At 36.1% G+C, this 19957-nt stretch overlaps 1 protein-coding gene across 1 annotated transcript in view; it reads right to left on the bottom strand.

Annotated features, from left to right (window-relative positions):
* The window catches only part of LOC132026208 (glutamate receptor ionotropic, delta-2-like), a 309468-nt gene extending 305222 nt beyond the window's left edge, over window positions 1-4246 (bottom strand). The window contains exon 1 of the mRNA XM_059414149.1: window positions 3763-4246. Coding sequence (XP_059270132.1) covers window positions 3763-3850 — 88 coding nt within the window. The 5' untranslated portion in view covers window positions 3851-4246. The remainder of the gene's footprint in view (window positions 1-3762) is intronic.
* Window positions 4247-19957: the final 15711 nt, after the last annotated feature.

Below are 19957 nucleotides of genomic sequence, written 5' to 3'. Positions count from 1 at the left end.
GTTAATGACTATGATCTCAAAGGATAAAGTATCATGTGCTTAGAAGAAAAACATAAATAAATGGTTTGTTTCTATTCCCTGCTGGCATAAAGTATTTTACTATGACTGATAACAAGAAAAACCTGTGAGTGATTTCAGTAATATGTGACCACACTGTTTGAGAATATCCTTGTAGAGATATATAACTGAGGGTAGCTCATTTCAATCAGTTCTGTGAGCACAGGAACCAGATAAAGAAATGAGCATACATTAAACTGTTAAAACATGAGATCCTCCATATTAGATTTGAGGCAAAACACAAACTGTGCAGTTGACTGGAAATGCCACCTAATCCCTGCTTAATTAAAGCAGTGCTCTACACTCCTGTTGTGTTTAGGGAGTAAAGAGTGTGGAACGACTGATGTATGAAGAAAATAGCAGTCAGCGTGGATAATCTCAAAGACTTTCGAGCTTTCTAGCTACATAAATCAGAGCGACTTTTGAATAGCCTCATAAAACACAGTATCATTGCCATTCCACTCACGATTTTTTGGTTCTTCCTACAGCATGCAGATCATTAGGAAACTTCTAAGCAATCAAGTAATGTGGGTCTGATGAAATTACTCAATCAATGCACAGGCTCAAAGTAAAAGCATAATTTGAAATTGCAGTTTTTATATGTCAAAAGACCTTTCTTTGGGGAGGGGGGAAGAATATCACAATTGAGGTGATTCGTTTCTAAATATTATGTGTGTACATGTGCTTTAAACAAATATATGCAATTATCAAATATCTTTAAAATGTGATTTAACAGAAGTAATTATGTATGATATTAGTGCATTTTTTATTGAAAATAAATACACTGCCACTTCAATCACTGAAGTTTAAATATTATGATATATTTCATCATTCTAGTGAGTTCATGTGTTTAATAAAATACATTAGAGTTTAAAATATTATAATTGACTTTTAAAAACTACCTGCACGGAAAAAAAAAAAGAAACAAGAATGGAGAGAGTTTTCATATATATAATTCTGTTCAATGCTAAAAGGATTCAGTATTTAAAGAAACAGAGCAGGTCTTTTTTAGCTTCCAGGTTGCTTGAACTGCATACTGCAGCTACGTTCTACATGAACCCACACTACATGAGGCTAGAAAGACCTTTCATTTCTGCCTATCTCCTTGTAACTCTAGAGCTGAAATATTAACTTTCCCTTCAGTTTCATCACATTCATCCCTTAAATCCTAAAATAATACATTTGCCATAAGCATATTTCTCCCATTAAATATTTAAATGAAAGCAATCACCTCCTGAAGACAATTAATTCTCCTTGCTAGTCAACCAGGTAAACTGATTCAATGAATAGTAACTGATGGTTTAAAACTTTAGAATGGGCATTTAGTTTTGAATTTATTATACTTCGGCTGGGATGAGAGGTGGAAGCAGGAGAGGCTTTGAACCTCTGACATGCACTCAAATTAGTCTTGGTCATTTTCTTTAATTTGGGAATAATATTTATCAGTATATTATAAAAGATATGAAGAATCTGAAGCAATTGTCAATTTGCTCGCGTTCATGGCAATATTAGGTAGCCTGTAAAAGAAGCTAATCCTCTTGCCTTATGTACTAACTGCATTCAAGTAAATTGTCTGGTAAGTGTTCCTTTTAATAGGATATACACAGTTCATGCATACAACTTACTATCTGAAGAAATCTGTAATTTGTACACAGTTACCTTTTTTTTTTTTTGGTCTGGTTATAAATAAGTAAACCATGTCACATTGACAAACAGAATGCAAAGGAAAAAATACAACCGTTGTATTCTATTTAGAAACAAACTCAGACTACATTGCAAAATAGTATTCAGCTGATAAAGGACAGCAAGAGCTGTAGGTGTTTGCAAATGATATATTTATCATGTGGACCACAGAATAAGCAACAAAATGAGCATTTATCCACAAGCCTTATCTCCTGAGCGATGAAGAGCCTACGGCAGAAATCCCTAATCATAAAACGAATGTAAAGTTACCACATTATATATATATACATCCTGTTCCAGTCATTTATAACTGGACATAGATGTATGTCATTTCTTTAAGAGAACATGGTTCGCTTCTGAATTCTATCAGAACATTACTGAACCCCTCATTGAGGCCATAATTTCTCCCTGAAAAGTTCTGAACCCACAGGCCCTGTTAGCCCCCAGGCAAAACGTGATCTAGCAGTCAAGCTCTCTAGTGCTTAATTAATGCCTAAGTGCAAGGTTTAGAATCCTGACCTCATTACCCCTTATACAGAGACATGTATGGTTCTATTGATATAAATGACAGAGAATGGCAGACATGTTTACAAAGACAGCCTCTGAGACCGAGGAGTCCCCTGGAGCTAAGGGGCTGGCCGCTGTGGAGGCACACACCAGACATAAGCCCCTCGCTTGGGCAGGCACAAGAGCCACCTGAAGCAGGTTCCCTTCTAGGACTCTGTGGGGTGGGTGTGTGTGCGCGCGCGCGCGCGTGTGTGTGTGTTGAGCAGGGGAGGGGCAGGGGGACGAAAGGAGGGGATGCTGCGACCCATCTGTCGCTTCAATTTGAAGAACATCAAGCCGTGTGGACAGATAAAAGTCCCGTGCCCAGAAAAATTCATCCCAGTAAATGAACCTTACTGGCCCGCGGACGCGAAATTTCCGAAAAGGAAATCGTCGCATTAACGCAGAAAAGGCTGCAGGAGCCCGTCTCCACTCGGCTCTTACGGATTAGCAAGTGAGAAGAGTTGGAGCCTGAAGCTGCGAGCGCTGTGCATGATAATGACGCGCGGCCCCCACCCGCCTCCGCCCCCGCCCGCGCCAGCCGCGGCCAGTCCCGGCCCGTCTGGTTGCCAATAGGTGGGGCCACGAACATCTCCGAACCCGCTCGGCGTCCTTCTTGGAGTCAGGCCGCCCGGCCGGAGCCCAAACGCCTTTCCTCTCGGCCTCGCGCGGCAACTCAGAGTTGCCCGCGAGACAAGGCGAGGCAGGTGTCTGCCTGGCAGCCCACGAGGGCGGCCAGCGCGCCCCGCGCTTCTCGTGCGCCCCGGGGCCAGTCTCGCCGCCGCGCCAGGCCGGAGGAGTGTGCGAAGCAGCGAGGCGCGCGGCTCCCCGTCCTCGGCTACACCGCCGCCAGCCCCTCCCGCCACCGTCGCGGCGACTCTGCGCGAGTACTGCAAAGCCAAGAGGACGGGAAGAGGGAAAGGAGGCTGGGGGCGCAGCCAGCACCCCGTCACCATCGCACAACGCTGCGGCTAACGCAGCCCGCTCACGTTGCAAAACCACCTGTTCGATCCGAAGGGAGCTCCCCCCACCTCTCACCCCAGTTTTCGCCTCACAGGTGACATGCACACCTCTTCTTTCCCCTAAGATATATATGTATATTTTTAATGGAGCAAATGTACATCCGGGAAAGAATATGGAAGGTAGAGTCGATTAAACTTCCTTTCCCCACACACTTAGAACCCACCCACTCCCCGCACTTCCCGGCACACACGCACAACTGAGGTAAACTCGAGACCCCCACGCATCCAGCAAACACTCCAAGATTCACCGCGAAACAACGGCCCAAGTCAAGGTGCGAGCATCCACATCCTGCCAGAAAACTGAACAAGTGTAAGGGAAGGTTAGCGGGAAGGGGCAATAAACCGGAGCCAGCGCCAGTGAAACCACACGGAGGGCGGAGAGGGGGAGGCAAAGGGAAACATTCGCTAACCCAGACGTTAGAAGTACCCACAGGCAACACCTGCTCGTTCTTACCGATGTGAATGATTGAATCCGCATTCGCCAAGTCCCAGGTTCGAGACCACCAGACGGACAAAACCAAGAGCAAGGGGAAAACTTCCATCTCCTCCTATGCTGAATCTCTTTCAGGATGGTTTCTCTTTCGATATATATTTTTTTAAAAAACCAGTCCGAAGAGTTTGAGGTCACGATAGAGTTTAGCGCAGCTTTTTTCTTTTTTTCTAAATTCCTATTGCCAGAGCAAAGCCTTTAATCGTCGTTGATGAAGGCAGAGCGAATAAGGAGCCCAGCCTGAGGAAACCTCCTTCGCAAAGCCGTGTCACTTGGAGGGGAATTTTGGCATCGCCAGAGTTGTTTGCAGTTTGGCTTTTAAAAAATGTATCCAGCCTCGGCTGCTCTCGGGCAGGGGGAGAGGCTGGAGCTCAGACCATCCCCATCGCTGCGCCGGGGCCGCGGGTCTCCAGTCCCAGCGCCGCCGCAACTTCCAACAGACCCCCCCCCCCCCCCCCCCCCCCCCCCCCCCCCGCCGTCCCCCCCCCCCCCCCCCCCCACCAAAAAAAAAAAAAAAAAAAGGGCCCCCCCCCCACCCCCGCCCCAACGGCCCGCAGAGAATCACTTGTCCTCGCTGCCAAAATAAAATCTAAGTGGAAAGGAAAGATTAGGAGATTCCAAGCGGAGCAGCCAGATTCCAACAGGGAAGGGAAAAAGCCCTCTCCAAGAGGGGTAGTAAAAGTGAACTTCAAGGTAATGCAGATAGTAATGCAGAGAAAATTCCTTTTCTGCGCGAGGCGGGGAGCTGAGCTCGGCGAGACGGGCCCCGGGAGCCGGTTCGCTCGGGCGCGGTGGCGGGGGAGTTGCGCCGGGCGCGAGCAGCGGGGCCGGGCCGGCGGAGGGAAGCCTGCGGGCTGCAGGATGCTTTTGGAGCGGTTCGCCTGGCGGGATGCAGGAAGCGAGCAAGGAGCGAGCCTGGCAGCTTCAGCACTAGCCCCACGTTGCCTAGAAATGGATCACCTAGGAGAACGAGCGAGCCCGCGAGAGAGCGGTGCTGTCAGGCGGAGAGAGGGGGAACCGAGGGAGGAAGAGCCTCTCTCTAATAACCACCTCCTCCCCCTATCTGCAATACAAGGGAGAAACAAAATAGTGCTCTCATTTCCCTTGGAATCTTCAACTGGGACTGAGAAAAAGGCAAGGCTCCAAAGGGGGAAAAAACAAAAACAAAAACAAAAAACGTTGAAGCTTTTTGGTTGTGTTGTGTTTTGTTTTGTTTTTTAGAAGGTTAAAGGCAACCTGATAAAGCCACCCCACTTATTTAACCTTGTTACTGCTATTCTCCAACAGGTATCAGACTTTTTCTAGTCTTTGCCTGGAATTAGTCACATTGGATAAAAACAAATTAGGGACACCTGGTCGCTAAGGGAAAAAGAGACCTAGAAAGCTTTTAATGAGATTTCAATTATAAAGTCAAAAAAGGAGAGGACGTGCTAATTATTTTTTATACAGTGATTTTTCTCTCTCTCTCTCTCTCCAGAGTATTTTTAGGCAATCAGGATAGAGAAAGGATAAAGAAGAACGTGAAATTTTTTTTAAAAAATAATAATTAAGTAAAATACGTGCTTCAGTGAAACATTTGATCCAAATATTACATTGATAGCTCTAACAATGGACCTATGGATATAAATTCAGAATGAGGAAGTTGGTTGTTTCTCCATGAAAAGAGCTGAAAAAAGTACTGAATGACAACGTCCCCATCCCAGAATGAAAGGATTTTTGGCATGCTTATTCCTTGAAATATAATCCTAACAATTGTGACTTCCTTTCTTGCAATGAATATCTTATATTCAGTCTGACCCCACTTCAGACTGGAGGTTTGTTAACAAAACCAAATAACTAGTTGAGGACAGATATTAATAGACCTGATTATTTCAGTTATAATTGGAATCCTTTGGAAATGTTGCTATTTGGAAGGTGTGGGTATCAAACTCCTTAAGCAACCTTTCAGAGCCCTCCCTTGCTTTCATACTTAGAAAACCTCTTTTCTTCTTAAGACTTTCTGGCATGGTGAATTGGGCTAGTATTTCTCCAAACACAGTTATACTTTCTCACCTCTGTGAAATGCCTTCTTTCGTTCTTCTTGTGTACTTTTTCCCTGCGCATTCCAGAAACTGTGCTGCCATATTGTTACTTAGGTCAATAATTCTGTTGGAAGGTATCTGTTTACTCTTCCAACAACTCTGCTCTGCCACTTCAAGGCTTAATTCAAATTTTACCCATGATGTACTGTCCAGTTCTTTAATATGGAATAAATCCACCCTTTTTCTGTGTTCTCATAGCACACTCTACCTTTATATTAGAGTTAGATGGGACTGCTTCTGAATTAGATCATCAGTGCCCTGAGAGTCAGGACCATAGCTTATTCATGTTTTATTCACTGAAGCATTTTACATAGAGCTCCTTTGTTGACTTGGATTTCATCATTTCCTTCTGAATCTGGCATAAATCAGTGCTTCCAAGAAGCCATTACTGATTAATTTGTCTCAATTTTGATCATTCCTTTATTTTTCCTATCAGTATACATGTACTCAATTTGATTGTATTAATGTTGTTGATGTCATTTTACTTTTTAAAGAGTTCTGTTGTGATTTCAGGGATCATATTTTGTTGTTACAGATAATGAAGTTTTTGAAAGAATGGATGTATCTCTCCATAGCTTGCTTCTATTATATTATTCACAAGGGTATTTAAAAAATTGATGAGTCACTATGTGCTCTAGGAAGAAAAAAAATGTGAAATAACCATTAACATGGAAAGAACACTATAATATGTTAGAATCAGAGAACTAGGAAGAACTTCAAAACATTAGCTGGCTCAGTCCTGGCTTAATAAATGTCACTCCTGGAAATAGCTAAATATATTCAGTTCATATTATCTTCCATCTTGGAAATCTGTTCTGGAGTATTATGAGCAAAATATTTTCATTATTCCAAAATCCTCCCATTTATTGGTTCTCAAAGGTAACTTCACTTTGGAATAACCTCAAAAGCTTTGAAAAAAGGTCACTTCAGGCTAATTGAATCTCTGGGATTTGGGGTCTGACCAATATGTTTTAAACTCTTTGAATACAACTCTAATGTGTACCTATACTCCAGAACTACTGTCACAATATTCAGACATTTATAAGAGTCTGCATCACACATCACAAAAACCATAAAGGCATCAAAACGCACATTCCTGACATTCAGAAGTGATAATAGTGCCACGAGATACAGCTTTCTAAAAGTAATACCAAGTTAATGCAGAATTGAAGCAAAACGTGGTTTATTAATTTTAAATTTAAAAATGTCAATCATTCTTTTAAACTGTTGAAATAATTTCTTTACCAAATAAGCCCTAATTAGTGATTTTTATATGAAATATGAGTTTAAACACATTTTTAAATTATGTGTTAACCATATTTCCTACTATTTTAGAAAATTACATATTGTGATATAATTAGATGGATACAAAATTAGTTTACTTAGGTTAGGTGGATGCAAAATTTTTTAATGTATAAGTTAGATGTTAAATTCCATAGAAGAAAAAATAAATTCACTGGTTGTACTTACATATAAGCTTCTTATGAAGGCCATCTATTAGTCTAATTAGCTTTAATTCAAGCATTATCATATGGAAATGGCTGATACATCTGACTTGCTGCACTGAAATTCAAAACTTTGGCATTCCAGCATATTTCTTTGTGGAAAAAATAGCCTCCATTCATGAAAATTTTATACCAATGATTAATTTTTAGAATAAAAATTTAAGGGAACCATGAGTCATGAATTTCTTCTTTGTATGTGGAAAGTGTCAATTCAATTCAGGCATGAGTTGTGTTATGAAGATCAATACAGTAATCCCCCCCTTATCCACAGTTTTGCTTTCTGTAGTTTCAGTTACTCGAAGTCAACCATGGCCTGGAACCTGATGATCATCCTTTTGTATCATGAGAAGATCAACAGCAGCCTAATGCTTCGTCACATTGTTTATGTCATTCATGTCACCTCATCTCATCATGTAGGCATTTTATCATGTTATGTCATCATTAGTAAAAAGGTGAGTACAGTACAATAAGGAATTTTGAGAAAGAAAGGGACTGCATTCATATACCCTTTATTATAGTATATTGTTATAATAGCTCTATTTTATTATTATTATTAATCTCATACTGTGCCTAATTTATTGTCTAAGCTTTATCATAGGTATGTATGTATAGCAATAATCTTAAGTATATATAAGGTTCAGTACTAGCCGTGGTTTCAGATACCCACTGTGGATCTTCAAACATATGCCCTGTGGATAAGGGAGACTACTGTAATTTCAAGAAGTGGTAGATAATCCTAGCAGTTTAAAGATGTAAAGAATAATGATTTTTTTTATGGAAGTATAGACTTTGGGAAACTATTAATTTTCATTTTTGGAGGGCATATGCCATCTCCTTTAATCATGTTCAACGTACTTTGTGGAAAGAAAGCAACGTAATGGACATCCCTGGGATATATAATTCTTTCATTTTTACTCTAAACAAATATTGGGAATACCAATGTCTAATTTAAAAACCAGCTGCTCACTGAATGTTACAATGGTAGTAACTCAACTTACATTAGTCAGTTTTAAAGAAAGTCAGTAATATTCAGTGAATCAAGAGATATATTTTGTTTTAATTAAAACTCTATAAATTTATGGATAGCTTACTTGAAAATTAGGGTGAAACCAGCTTTGAAAAGAATAGCAGAGAAAAAATGGAATGTAATGCATTTTGATCATCAGTTCTACTTTGCTACAATTGTATCATTAGTATTACAGATTCTAAGTATACTGGAACTTTAATTAATATGACTATGAAAGGAAAACTATGAGCTTACAATGACTGACTACCTGCATATACAGGCAATAACAAATTATGGCTGTAAATTTATAATTGAGATGTTCATTTGCAGAAGTAAAAATTCTTTTTGCTTGAGCAGTTGAAAAGGCAATTTTATACTTAGCAGTCAAAAAAGTTCAAAGTTCAATGGGACTTTAGGGTTTCCCTTATTCAATGCATGGTTTTCTGGAAGAGAATGAGAAATTGAGTCACAAAAGTTGTACTGACATTTGTTGAAAAACTCAAATTTAGAAAACACAATTTTTGGACTTTTAAATATGCTTCAAGAAAATCATTAAATCATACATTCTATGTAACATATTCACATTGGGTATACCATGTTCTTTTTTGCACAGGGTGGGGTAGATCAACCTTGCAGTGACCCACCACTTTCTGCTTTGTCAAACTATGTTATCTGTGACACTACTGTAAATGTTGTGCTTGAGAACAGGTGATCCTTCCTTTCTCCCCACCTTCCCTCCGTGGTTCTGCCCTCCAGCCCTTCCTTCCTTCCATGCTTCTTGCCCTCCTTCTTTCCTTCCACATTAAACTCTTAATCCCTTCCTCCCTTTCAACACCTTCCCTAAATCTGCAAGGCTCTGTCCGAGTAATGTCATGTTTTCTTCTTACTCAATGAGATAGACATTCCAACAAATTCTGTGAATAGATTGTTTACAAGGGGTTTTTTGTTAATATTAGAACTCTATCAAACTTAATTTACTACTAAAGTTAATGCAAGTCAAAACTTTAAATTTCAAAGCTTTTCCGCTATCCCTTTTCCGCTAGCCATGATATTGAAATTTTTTATTAAGTTTTTTTTAAATTTTAATTCCAGTATAGTTAACATACAGTGTTATATTAGTTTCCGTTGTACAATATAGTGATACAACAATTCTATACATTACTCAGTGCTCATCATAATAAGTGTATTCTTTAATCCTCATTACCTGTTTTACCCTGAAGTTTTAAGAACAAAAATTAGATATATATATCAGAGCACCAATTTTAGTTTAGATTTCTTATCTCTTCTGTCTGGTGTTGATGTGAAATTCTAAGTAGAATGTTAATAAAAATCAAGCATGTGGTGGATAGAGGTAAAATAATGACTTAAAACTCAACAGGGGCACTTTGAGATTGGCCCCTCACTACATTATATCCTGTCCCCACAAGATGGCAGCCATGCTTGATGTAGATTTAATCAGCTTACTTTTTTAATGTCTCAATACTTAACAGTTTACCAGAGTATTATTAACTCATGGTAGTCAAACGACTATATTTAAGCAAACTTGATATTTTAAGTAATTTCTTAGGTAAGTTGATTTTCTGAAATTTTATTTTTTCTGAAACTTACACGTAGGAATAATATCTATTATTATGTTTTCATAATATCTGCTTTATTTACATCTCCAATTTTATCAGTTACTTAAGAGTTAAATATAAGTAGAACAATCTTTAGTAATATTCCACTCAATCCTATGATAATGAGTAATTAGGACATGATGATATTATGTACCTCAAGTTTCAGATTAAATACTACAGTTTTAAAAATGAGCTTAATATAACTATTTTCTTCCCCTACAGAAAAAAAAAAATATATATATATTTTGTATATCTTGAGTTAAGGAACTATTCTTGGCCATGCAATAAAGATATTGTCTACTAATTTATAATTTATCCTCCTGGTGTGGCATATCATTTCAGGCAAATGTCTAACAAATAGGTCAAAAGCACAAAAAAAATGCATGATACAAACTACAGTGAATATCAATTATCATTTGACCTTTAAAAATAAGATTTTGTTATCTTCCCATGATTAACCATTTAATTATTGAAATTAACTGTTACTATTGAAACATATTTTACTAGGCGCATAAATAAAAAATATAAAGTGTGTGTGTGTGCAATATGCTGCAAAACAAACTATACATTTTAGTTTAAAAATATTGTTTTTGTAGCAGCAGATATCTTAGGGAAAAGTTAAAAGGAGAAACAAAAGCTTGGTTAATATTCAGTCATCTACCTACACATACATACACACACATTTGCTTTAGAGTTTTCAAAGTGTAATATAAATCCATAAACATTTACATTTACTTCTTAGTGGGTAGGGTAAAAATTCAGTATAGATACAAAACATAATAAATTTCTTATTCCTCATTTGTCCTGAAAATTGGTAGCAAACTTAAGTTCAAATAATTATGAATAAATGAATTAACTAGTGAGTGAATGAAAGGATAAAATGAAAAAAAAAATTGTAGAATATTACTCATGCAGTATAAGTCAAAACATCTTGACTCACTCCAAAATAAATAGATTATTGAGATGTCAAAGTGGTCTGGTCATGAGATTATTTCACCTATTTATCAGTCTTATTGCTTACAACACAAGGTTTATCTGATGTAGAGAAAATGGAAGGTGTTTTGAAAGAGTTCTTTGGAAGTTAACAGTAAGAATTATCTCAGCAACAAAAGCCCAAATGTGAGTCTCCGCCCAGATTTAATTTGACTTATTTCCAGTATGGTTTATCTGATTGAAAAGAATGAAAGGAAGGAGAAAAAAAAAACAACTAAACTAAAGTTTATATTAGATCTCATAGAATTTCTCTAAAGTTGGCTAATATAAAACTAATCATACTGTATGCGCTTTGTTTTTTTACCTTTTTTTACATTTTCCTGCTTTTTTAGATTTTAAAAATTTCATCTAGAGTCGAACTGTAAAATATTAGACATAAAAAATTTTTAATTAAATAAAAAAGTAATAAAATAATAAAATAAATATAAATATAAATAAAAGCCATCTAAAAATTAAAATAAAATAATAAAGTAAATAAAATAAAATACTAGACATGATAACATCAAAGTTTTAAAAATGAGACAACATTAAAAAGGTTTAAAATTCCTATGCCATTAGAAATATCTAAACCAGCATTTTTTACATTGCATTCTATGGAATACTTTGTTTTGTTGTATTAAAAAAAAAAAGCCAGATTTAATGGTCACATCAGATTGCAAATTGCTGGATAGACTTTTTTTCTCCAAGAGATCCATGGTGTACATTTACATTAAAAACATGGAGAAGTCCTCTAGGAAGCAAATTATCAATCCTTGTTCACCCCAAAATATCCCAAATTTATGTAACCACCAATTTCCTTTTTTTATAGACAGAAGGAGCAACATTTATTACACTGTTGCAATCCATTTTCTATATCCCAAATAATTTTTGCCATTTTTTCCTCTTCTATTTGTAGATGTTTATATTAGTCAAATTACAAATCAGTAGGTTGGAATGTCATATCTGAGGAGAGATCTTGTTTTGATCTGTATTTTCTGTACCCGTTTTGAACTTCTATGATGAAGGAAAATATATGACCCACATGTTTTCTTTTCTTTAAAAAAATGCTTTAGGGGTGCCTGGGTGGCTCAGTTGATTAAGAGTCTGATTCTTGATCTCAGCTCAGGTCTTGCTCTCGGGGTTATGAGTTAAAGCCCTACATTAGGCACCATGCTGGGTGTGGAGTCTACTTAAAAATAAATGAATAACTAGGGATGCCTGGGTGGCTCAGTCGGTTAAAGCCTCTGCCTTTGGCTCAGGTCGTGATCTCAGGGTCCTGGGATCGAGCCCCACATCTGGCTCTCTGCTCAGCAGGGAGCCTGCCTCCCTCCCTCTCTCTCTCTGCCTGACTCTGCCTACTTGTGATCTCTGTCTGTCAAATAAATAAATAAAATCTTTTAAAAAAATAAATAAATGAATAAAACTAAAAATGCTTTATAGATTTACAATTCTTCTTAGGATGTAGAAAGCCAAAGGAGAACATTACTCTGATCCTGACAACTAAAAAATACTGTATGTTCTATAAAAATACAACTTTCCTTGACCCATCAGAGAGCTAAGGTAGTGAGATAACAAAGTAAATGAAGTTCCAAAGGCTGACAAGCACCTCTAATAGGAGACAGGACCCAAAACTTCTTCACTTTTATAGAGCACAGAGAAAAAACTGGCCACCACAGTAGCAAGTAAAAAGAAATTAGCAAAAATTTTAATAAATTCCTATTAAATAAATGTGGGATAGCATAAGAGTTTAGAATAACTCAGAGTAGCAGACACAAGGGGCACTTGCATGAACTCAAGCTCTTTTCTACAAATCTGCTTGGGGTGGTCATGGGAAAGAATGAGACTAGAGCAGGACACCAGATATACCCTGTAACTCTAACAGGCTTTGCAGAGATGGAGTAAATCTCAAAATGTAGCCCATTCCCCTGGACCTTTCTCATTAGGAAGAAAAAGTGCTTTAAGCTGCTGAGGGAAGGACAGCAGTTTGTATTATAACTAGGGACCAGGCAAAGATTCAATGGTTCATAAAGCAGAACTCATCAACTTCTGGGGAAGTTCCAATAAACTTTCCTTCTTGACACCAGAAAACAAGAAAATATCACTACTTCCGGTAGAGTGATGAATCAAGATTGTCTGCCCATAAAGGAATAAAAAAAAACCTTTATGGGTCAAAATCCTGTGCCTGTATAAAGCAGAGATGTCTTATTGCTGGGATAAGGAGAGGCAAAATGTTATCTCCCCTATTTAAGAACCTCCAGATATAAGTCTGAATATGTCTGTCATCCAGATAAGAAGGTCAAGAATGATAACAAGGACCCCCTTCCTGATGCTTGGGCACACAGGTATTGTCTAAGACCAAGCTTATGCAAGAAGAAGCAAAAACTCACTCTCTGCCCCCACGATGAACCTAGCATTAAGTAATAAGGAAAAGAAGGTTACCACTAGTTGAGAAAAAGGAGTGTGGAGAGAGACCCAGTATTTGACAGTTGTGCAAGAGATTCTAAAGACTGAGAATAAAGCAGAAAAACTGAGAAAAATCTTCTAGCACTACAAGGCTCACCCTAATCATGTAGTTCAGACATCCCACCACTGAAGAAATTCAAAGGACAACAATATAAACAAAACCCAATATTCACTATCATTGTAATGGAAGAGTTGTATTCATTACTCAATACTCAATACTCTTCACCTCTTCCTATTGTTCTTCAATTGACAGTGTTCAGTATTCATTCAAAAAGACAAAATATCAAGAAAGAAAAAGCTACAGTCCAGAGATAAAACAATCAACAAAGCAGATTGAGAAATTACACAAATGTTGAAACTATCAGTCAGTGATGATATAGTGGTGATATATCACCACTATATATAGTGGTGAAGGATATTGTGGTAAAGGTGAAGAACACACATGAGGAATTTCAACAAAAATGGAAACTGTTAAATTGAGTTAAATAAAATCTTTCCCACCCCCCAAAAACCCATGATATCTGAGATAAAGAATTACTATGACAGTCTTAATATATATGAGCAAGAGATTTGTGAAGTTAAAAGTAGGTTGGTATAAAATACTCTAAATGAAACATAAAGAGAAAAAGGAATAAAAAGAAAAAAATACCAGAATAACTAGGAGATATGAATAATATCAAATGGTCTAACATGTGTGCTTTGATTTAAAGAGGAAAATAAAGAGAACGAGGAACAAGTAATACTAGGAACGAACATAAAGGATAAATTTCCAATATAATGAAAGACAATATACCAAAGATCAAAAATCTCAGAAAATTCGAAGCAACGTATTTAAAAAGTAAAAACATAAAAAGTACTTTAAAAAACATGTCATAGTTAAACAGAAAAACAAAAATATAGAACCAATCTTGAAAGCAACTGGAGGAAAAATAGGAAAACATTGCATACAAAGGAATAAAGAATTAAGTCATACTTCCCATCAAAAACTGTGCAAATTAGAAGACAATGGGAGACATCTGAAAAGTACTTAAAAAAAAATTGATTAATTAAAATATTAAGCCCAGCAAAATCTTTCAAAATTGAAGATGAAATAAAGACTTGTCAAACAAAAGCTAATAGAATTTATTTCCATAAAACTCCCATTACAGAGGGGCACCTGGGTGGCTCAGTGGGTTGAGCCTCCAACTTTTGGTTTCAGCTCAGGTCACAGTCTCATTGATTGTGAGATCAAGCCCATTATTGGCCTCCATGCTCAGTACGGAGTCTCCTTGAAAATTCTTTCCCTCTGCCCTCCTCCCATTTGGGCATGTGAGCACAGTCTCTCTTCCTTTTTATAAAATTAAGCAAGTCTTTTTTAAAAATTAAAAAAAAAGAAATAACTCCATTATAAGAAATCTTAAAGGTAGATCATTAGGATGAAGATGTATGATATAAATAGAAATTTGGATTTATGAAAAGAAAAGCACCAGAAATAGTAAAATAAAGTAAATATAAATGTTTCATTTCTTTCTCCTTTGTAATCTCTTTAAAGACAATTGACTATTTCAAGTAAAAATGATAGCAGGTTATTGTAAAATTTATGACCAATGTAGGAGTAAAATGTATAGTAAAAGTAGCACAAAAGATAGAAGGGTGGAAATGAAAGCTTAATATACAATATTTTCAAGGCATATTGTGATAAGTTAAATATAATATTATAAATGAAAAACAATCAATAAGGCAGTTTTAAGAGATACAACTAATAAGCTAAAATGGGAGATAAAACATAATCTTAAAAAATATTTAAGCAGACAAAAGGCAGGGAACAGGAGAAAAAAGGGACAATGAACTGAAAAGACAAAGAGAAAAATTAGTAAAAGTAAAATCCACCACATAATAATTACATTAAACATAATTTATAAAACATAATGATTCAATTATGGAAAAATTAAAAAGAAATTAATGTAATTTCTGAATTAAACACAAATGATTAAACAAAAGGTTGAAATTGTTCAATGGGATAAGAAAACAAGTTTCACTAAATGCTGCTATCTGTAAGAAACACACTTTGAATATTTCAGTATAGATAGATTAAAAGAAAAGGATAGAAAAAGTAAAACATACAAGTATTAATCAAAAGAAAGCTGAAGTAGTTATATTAATATTAGAAAATGTAGACTTCAGAAAAAGGACTTTAAACCAGTGATAAATAACATTACATGATAACAAAGAATTTATTCTTTAAGCAGACATAATGAATGCAAATTTGTACAAATCTGACAATAGGATTTCAAAATGCATTAAACAAAACCCAATATAATTAAAAAGAGAAGCAAAGAAATCCACAATTATAGTTGTAGATTCAACATAGCTTTCAATAGAAGCAGTAAACAGAAATAAGTAAGAACAGAGACCTCAATCAAACTGACTTAAATGACATTTAGAACATTCTCCTCTATAAGTGCAAAATATACATTCTTTTCTAGTGCCTCGGGAAGATTCACCAAGACAGAAAGTATTCTAGGTCAAAACACAAACTTCAACGTACTAAGTCATAGAAATTATGGTAGAAATCAATTAAAAAATAATATCGGGAAATTTTAATATATTTGAAAATTAAAAACTTCAGAACACTTATGAATCAAAGAAGACAGATAAATTATGAAAAATTTTAATCTAATAAAATGAATATATAAATATATAAATATATAAAAATGAATATATAAGATATCAAAATTTGTGGGACAAAGCTAAAGCATTGTCTATGCTGAAACTTAGAGCATTAAAAAAGTGAGAATGGCATTACATAAATAATCTGAGCTTTTATCTTAATATACAAGGGAAAAAAGCAGATTAAAACCATAACAAGTAGAAGGAAGAACATAATAATAAAACAAACAAAAAGGATGAAATGTATGAAATTTTTAAAAATGGAAATCAAAAACCTAAAAGCTTATTCTTTGAAAAAAAATCAGTAAAACTGGTAATCAACTAGCCACGCTGATAAAGAAAAAAAGCAAAGGCGCACATTACAAATGTTCAGCACCTAAGAGGAGAATTACTAAAGATCCAATAGACATTTAAAGTAAAATAAAAGGAATGTTATTTTTTAAGTTTTATGTCAATAAATTTAATTTGAAAATACACACAATGGACAAATTCCTTAAAACAAACAAATTTTGAATTTTGGTAAACTGTGGTATATCTAAGCATTGGAATATTATACATTGCTAAAAAGGAAGGAGCTATCTAGTCATGAAAAGACATGGAAGAAACAAATGTGTATTATTAATGAAATAAATCAATCTGAATGTAGCTTTCTATTATATCCAGAAATATCCAACTATATGACAGTTTAGAAAAGAAGGAACTATGGAAACAACAAAATGTCAGCAGTTGCTAGAGCTTAGATGAGAAGGACAGATGAATAAGGGTGTCCAGAAGACTTTTAGGGCAAGAAAAAAATTCTGTATAATGTTATTACAACTGATAAATGCCATTTACATTTGTCAAACCCATAGGAAGTACAACAGTAAAGGTGAGCGCTAACATAGACTATGTACTTAGGGTGATTATGATGGGTCAATGTAGGTTCATGTTTCATCACAAACATACAGTTGTAGTGTGGGTGTTAATAATGCGGGAGGTGAGGGGTAGGGAGCATACAGGAATTCTCTGCACTTTCTACTTAGTTTTTCTATAAGCCAAAAATTATTCTAAAAAAGTAAGTCAAGGGCACGTCACCTTGAGTAAACCGAAACCAATGTGAAAAACAGAAACCAGCCACTTTGGAACTTTCCAACACACAACCTCTAACCTTACCAAATATGGTTATGAGCCCTCACCATGCCTTGGCCCAATAAAAGCTCACTCAACCCCTTCCCAGGCGCAACTTCTCTGACTCTCCTCTCCTGAGTCGCAGAACCTCATCCAAGGGCGCCTTTAATAAACCTTGCCGTGCGCCTGTCTTGCCTGGTGTCCTGTGTATCTTGCCTGTAAAACCTTACATTAGTTATTAAGGAAATGTAAATTAAAGCAATAATTAGATATTTTTATATAACTATGAAAAAGACTGAATTTTTTAAAAAGAGGGGAGTGGTGAAGAAAGTATTGGCAAGGATGTGGAAGAAGTGGAAATGCCGTATATGCTGGTAGGGAAGCAGAGCAGTACAGCTACTTTGCAAGATTTAGCAGTTTCTCATAAACATACAATTTCCAGTACACACAGCATTCTCATTAAGTAATTACCCAAGAGAAATAAAAGCACATGTTCAAAATTAAACCTGTATATGAATATTTACAACTACTTTATACACAATTGATCAAAATTGGGAACAACCCAAATATCCTCAAACCATTAATACATAAATTGTTGTACATCCATGTAAATAAAAGGAAACAAACTTTTGATACATGCAATAGTATAGATGAACTCAAAAGTATATGCAGAAGGAAAAAGCTAGACACAGAAGGCTATATACTTTATGATCTATTGAACTCAGGACAAAACTAAACTATAAAGACAAAAATCAAAGTTTCTGGGAATGATCAGAGATTGGGAATGATATGAAGAGATTATCTACAAAGGGGCATAAGGAATCTTTTGAGGGTGATAGACATGTTCTTTCTTAATGGAGTGTAAATGTTCTGGTAACTTTCCCAGTATGGGGAGGGGTCCCCCATACCAACAAGCAATTCTCAGGGCACCTGCTGGGACCCTTACAATTCAACCCAATTCTGATACTATCTACTTGTAGATAGTATTGGATTCCACAGATTAAGGGCTGAGGTTGAGGAGACTGTCACTCAAATGCCTGTGCATACACTTCAGGTGCAAGTCTCAAGTCCAGGTTGTTACCTGTACTTCTGACCAACTGTTTATAAATCAGAGATTCCCAAGACCACTAGAGTAGCTCACAAAACTCAGAGAAATATTGTACTTACTAGATTACTGGGTTATTGCAATAGGATATAACTCACTAACAGCCCGATGGAACAGATAGATGCATAGGGCAAGGTATAAGGAAAGGTCTTGGAGCATCTGTGCCTCTCTCCCCAAATCTACATATGATCACCAACCTGGAAGTTCTCTGAAACCCTGTCCTTTTGGGTTTTTATGGAGGCTTCATTACAAGGTGATGATTAATTAAATCATAGGCTCTTGGTAACTGATTCAACCCTCAACTCCTCTCCCTTCTCTGAAGTTTGAGGGGGTACTGAAAGTTCTAACCTTTAATCTCTTGGTTGGTTCCCCTGGCAACTGCCCCCATAAATTACCTCATTAACATAAGAAAACAACCTTTCCTCTCACCACAGGAAACACCAAGAGTTTTAGTAGCTCTGTGTCAGGAATGGGGTAGAAAACCAAATTTATACTTATTATATATCACAATATCACAAGGTAATTACAGGATTATATTTATTTATAAAACCTCATCAAACTAGTAAACTAGTACATCTACAAATGGATAGTTTATCTACATGTAAATTATTCTTTAATAAACCTGACTTGAAATATAGGACATGAAAACTCATTCTTTATTGTAATAGTCCAAAAATCTGAGCATGAATAAAATGAATAAAATGTCAAGTTAATCTAACAGGCAACTGGCACATTCCAACTAGACCAACATTGTTTCTAATGTAAGTTGATTGATTGATTTTTTTTCCCTCATTAAATGTTGGTGTAACTTCCACATTTACTTAATTTGATCCAATTTTCTTTTTTAAATTTACTAGAAGTCCACTTCTATAGAGGCTAATGAATTTTTTAGAAAACATCTAAATTTTCTAGAAAAAAATTACTATTCTCCTCACTTTCCCCAACAGAATTTCATATAAAAAGAAACTAAACATTTATTAAAACGCTTTGTTAATTAAATAGGTCTAAAACCTGTCACAAACTCACTGCATATACTAATGTGTTTTCACAAATACATAATTTACATTTCTTTTTCTATTTTAATTAACACCAGTATCAAGATTCATTAGGGGAAAAAAATGTTTTTTAGTTACCATCTTCCAATTGTATTTCAGTTGAAATCATCAATCTTCCACACACATTTTGAGATAATAAACTTTGGCAATGCTATCATGCCTATGTAAGTAAGTGTTGAGTTGAACAAACACCTTATGCCCTACTCACAATGACCATACACAGAATTTAGTAAGTTTCTGAAAATACAAATTGAAAATGTCTTAATATATGTTTATTATTACCAAATAATATACATTTTCTATCATGCATAGCATTCTTCATAATTGTGTTGGCTTAAGTTCATTTCATGTTTCTGTTGTCAAGAACTGAACTCTGTACTTTGGTCAAAATATAACAGAAAGACAGAGTGTGGGATAAAGAGGAACAGGATCTTTATTGCTTTGCTGGACAAAGGAGGATGCAGAAGTCTAAGGCCTTCAAAACTGCAAACCCACCCAGAGGAAAGGGCTGGGGAATTTATAGGGAAATACAGGATCTAGCCATTTTGTTGTTGTTTTAATTCAATTAGCTAATACATACCACATCATCAGTTTTAGGTG

Source organism: Mustela nigripes, chromosome 1 (genome assembly GCF_022355385.1).
Source record: "Mustela nigripes isolate SB6536 chromosome 1, MUSNIG.SB6536, whole genome shotgun sequence".
Taxonomy (NCBI): Eukaryota; Metazoa; Chordata; class Mammalia; order Carnivora; family Mustelidae; genus Mustela; species Mustela nigripes.
The sequence above is the reverse complement of the archived record's forward strand: the minus strand, read 5'-3'. Positions and strand labels throughout refer to the sequence as shown.